The 4,263-nt window shown below is 35.5% G+C and overlaps 1 protein-coding gene across 2 annotated transcripts in view; it reads right to left on the reverse strand.

The window, feature by feature from the left end:
* Positions 1-4,263, reverse strand: part of LOC112151092 (nuclear receptor-binding protein 2) — a 49,436-nt gene that overhangs the window by 13,888 nt on the left and 31,285 nt on the right. For both annotated transcript variants that reach the window (XM_024279752.2, XM_024279753.2), the window contains exon 2: positions 754-876. In XM_024279752.2, the coding sequence (XP_024135520.1) occupies positions 754-876 (123 nt within the window). The remainder of the gene's footprint in view (positions 1-753; positions 877-4,263) is intronic.

Here is a 4,263-nt window from a genome sequence, read left to right on the forward strand (position 1 = left end):
TTAGCCCTAAAAAAAATCACAGTAGAATTAATGTTCCTAACATGCTGATCGCTTTGATACCAATATTGTAGTAGTTTCAAGGTGTGCAACACAATTGAGGAATTACAAGAAAAAAACTAAAATCTGTGTAAAAATCTTTAAAAAATTGCGATTTCTTTCTAAAGCAATTGCGATTTTTTTTTACTGCGAATTTTTTTTTTAAATTGCGAAAAAAAAATTAAATTGCAAATTTTTTAAAGAAATTGCGTGAAATTTAACAAATCAAAAGTGCAAGCATCATTTTCCTGAACATGAACATTTTTAATTGCATAATTTGTATAAATTGTGGAAACTGGAAAAATTCCCATCAATTCTAAAAAAAAAAAAAGCATAATTTGCATAAAATCGTAAAAACAGTGACGATTATGAATACCAAAAATACAAGCGATAATGACCTTAATGAACTGAACATTTTAATACCAAGATTGCAGAAATAGCTGAAAGTGTGATTGAATTTTTACATGCAGAAAAACATACGGAAGAAAAATAATTAATGAGAGGAAGAAACAGAATCATGATAGTGTGAATGCTTACAAAGGATTCACACAATTACATAAATAGTTTAAATGAAAAAACTAATATTATTTAAAAAAAATCATAATGAAAAACTCTATATAATATATATTAAAAAAATAACTTAGAGGGTAGTTTGGACAAAATGAAGGGAAAACAATAAACGAATCAGCTGTTATCAGAAACGATCTCCTCCAGTACCTCCTGGGCTTTAAAGACCTTCTTGTCGGAGAAGAGAACCTCGTTCCACACCACCTCCACGCCCTCTTCCGTGTCCATGGCCAGAGACGCGCTCTCCACGCCGGGTACATTTCCTTGGCTGACCTGCAGTGGAAGACAACAGCAGAAGGTCCGTGAGATTCCTGCTTCTGTAATATGTGCTGCTACAGCCGTGTTTCCATGATTTTTAAGAGTTACATCACTCAGTAAAAATATCCTTAAACAATAAACTGTCAAAAAACTTAAAGGATTTAAGTAAAACTCTAAATAGAAGCCTAAATTCTATTCTGTTATTGGCTCCTGTAAGACAGGTTAACATCTGCATCTTAATTTTTGAATAACTTTCATGAAAACAGCAACTTATTAAAGGGGCTATATCACACAAAATAAACTTTTTTTTGCTTTTAAGTGTATAATAATAATATTTCCTCACAAAAACTCCCCCGAAGTGGTATTTTTCCTCTAAAACCCTGCTCTCTGAGCACCAGCCCCTTCTAATTCCAGAGAATGACCTTTCCCCCACATTCACATGTATGAACATGGAGGAACAGCCTCTTCCAAGAAAAGTCAGCTCTGCCCCCAGGCTAACAGACACACCCAGTTTCTCCACAGAGCTAGTGGTGATCTGTTTTAATTTAGCAAAAACGGCACACTACCGAGTCCGGCTCTAGGATGATGTCATGAAATGGGCGGCACCCACAAGCTGCGAAAGACGGAGCCTCAGAGACCAAGACGTCCTGGTCCTAAAAAACCTGTTTCTCTTACGTATGTGGATGGGGGAGGGAGCAGAACTGTGTGCTGTCGTACAACCTAGATCTAATTTGCAATTTGAAGGTCATTAAATGCATCAAAAAGGAACAAAACGTCCCCCATGTCACCAATTTTAAGGTATATGTGAGTCCGCAGCCATAACCACTCGACGGTCTAGTGGCGGAATCTGGAATGCATGTCAAACTTAAATTTAAACATGACATTCTGCATTGCGAAATCAGGAAGTCATTGTTGATGGTTTAAGGTGATCACCACAACACTACTTTGAGAAGGGGAGGGGGGCATTGCAGCAGAAGCTGAAAGTTCCAGGGATTCTAGTGTTAAGCATTTTCAGCTATCAGTTTATCCTGTTCGGCCCGCGACCTGAGGTGTGTTTTGGATTTTGGCCCCTTGTGCGATTGAGTTTGACACCCCTGATTTAACTGCTTTGATATGGCAAAATATGAGCATGAATGGATACGAAGGATGTTGAGATGTTAACTGAGCTAGAAAATGTCTAAACGTAGAAACAAAGTAGAAGTTTTTTTTCTCAGGACTGAAAATGTGTCCCAAAAGCTTTCAGCTCATCTTTCCTGTTCGCTCACAGGATTATGACTCCATTGATAAAACGAGGACTCGAGCATCTTTTCATTACAGCCCGAGAGGCCGTCTCTGACGACAGATGGGAGATATCAAATGTGACGAGGAACCAAATGTGACGAGGATGAGGAGACTCCGATAAAGAGACCGCCATTGTGGACGAGAGGATTTATGGAGATGAAGGAGGCGGCGCTGCAAACTGCAAAAGGAACAAAGCGGGTTTCATAACTGTTGGAGAGCTTCGCCCCTGCATGGGGCTCCGCGACAGCTCACTGCAGGATATTACAGTCTCAGCTGGAGCGTCCTCCTCCGATGCCGCCGAGATCAGAGTCCACCGCAATAACCATAAAGCGTAGTAACGCTCTAAATCCGTTTGTGCTTTTAAATATAGCGCCTCCATTCCATCGTTTGTCTGTCTAAAATCCAGTTTAAGGGTTAAACAATAAACGTCAATCCTGCAGCAGAGAGAATCCGCTCCTGAAGCATGACCTCAGGCTGCCCCAGCAGGTGATTTTCCAGGCAGTTTTACTACCCGACTTCAGCTTTCTTCCTAAAGTTTATGTTCTGTTTCCCATGCAGCCACAAAACATCACTTTACAACCTGAAAATGACTTTTTTATTTCTTTATGGGAGAATTTTATGGTTTTTATTTCATTAAATTTGAGTTTCTTTAACTTCCTCTTCCTGTTTAGCATTTGATTCTGTTTGATTGATCAGGTCATTTGGAGTTTTAGCAGAAACTCAACTGACCATCAACATTTCTGCAGATTCTTGATGTGCTGCAGATCTGTAGAATGAGACACAACTCTGGAAAAACACGCAGCATCTTTGACTTTTAACAAATTCCAGCTGTAAGAAGTTTTTAACACAATAATGACCCGTTTTACTGAAACACTGCAGAGGATCCCTGGATAATAACCCCCCCTCGCATCTTAAAGGCGCCATTTAAACAGCTGAGTGTTTTTTATACGATCCTAAAAAGACGCTTGTGTCTGAAGAGACAAAATTACAGCTGAAAAACATAAATAATGTTTATGTTTCAAAGTTAATTATGTTTGAGTTTTGGGAGTAAAAGTTCTATACATTTATTTGTAAAGAAATAACTTATTTCATACATATGTATATATTTTAAAGGGAAAATAAGGAAATTTTCCTGCAAAAATATTATTTTTTTATTGTTTTTGTGCTACTAATGAAAAAAATCTATTTAAAAAGAATCATATTTAATATATCATCAACATTAACTGATAATATGAACTTATAATAACATTTTAAAGCAGGAAATGCTTCATTTAAATGTACAAAACAGATTAGTTTGGTGGTGAAACATTAACAATAATCTGATAGAGCCTCTTTACTTTTTGGTCAGTCGTACTATAAAAGTAATACAAATTCTATAGAATGGAAATGTTAAATGAAATGAAGATTTTGAGTTACATGATAATTGTAAGTAAATTAAAGTAATTTGTTTTTGTTACCTTCTTTACATTTATTTTTATTTGTCTTTTCTTTTGTTCCTTTCTTGGTGTTTTTAGTTTGTTTTTTTGTTTGTTTCCTTATGATCAAGTTATATAATAAAAGTACATTTACTGTAGTATTACTAGACCAGAGGGTTTGTACCAAATAGTACCTTTTCTAAAATAACAGGAAAACTTGATGATTATCTAATTGTTCCTTATTTTAAACTAAATAATCTTCTAGTTAAATTATATTAATTAACAAATCAAGTATTTTTTAATTGATGTGTGCGTTGACCAAATTGAAAATTTACTTTCTTTTCTATCCGTCTTACCAAAAGCAGATTTTTTTGGATTGGTTTATAACATTTTAAATATTATGTTTGAAAGGGGAACAATTCTTAACTCCTTTGAACAAAAGGTTTATTTTTTTAACTGCAAAGTAATGAAATCGATTTTATATTTGCAATGTCTTATTCTGCAGTTGTACGATTGTTTTTATTCCATTACTAGGCCTTTCATACACAAATTTATTTATAAAATATATTACAAATAAGAATGTAAATATTTAATCGCAAACAATCACAATTAATTGCAATTAAAAATGTAACTAAGGGGGCGCTGGTGAGCGTAGCCATGTGAAGACGTGTTTTCGGAGCTCCCCGGATAGGCTAGTTTTAAAATA

The sequence above is a fragment of the Oryzias melastigma genome, linkage group LG20 (assembly GCF_002922805.2).
Source record: "Oryzias melastigma strain HK-1 linkage group LG20, ASM292280v2, whole genome shotgun sequence".
In the NCBI taxonomy this organism is placed as follows: Eukaryota; Metazoa; Chordata; class Actinopteri; order Beloniformes; family Adrianichthyidae; genus Oryzias; species Oryzias melastigma.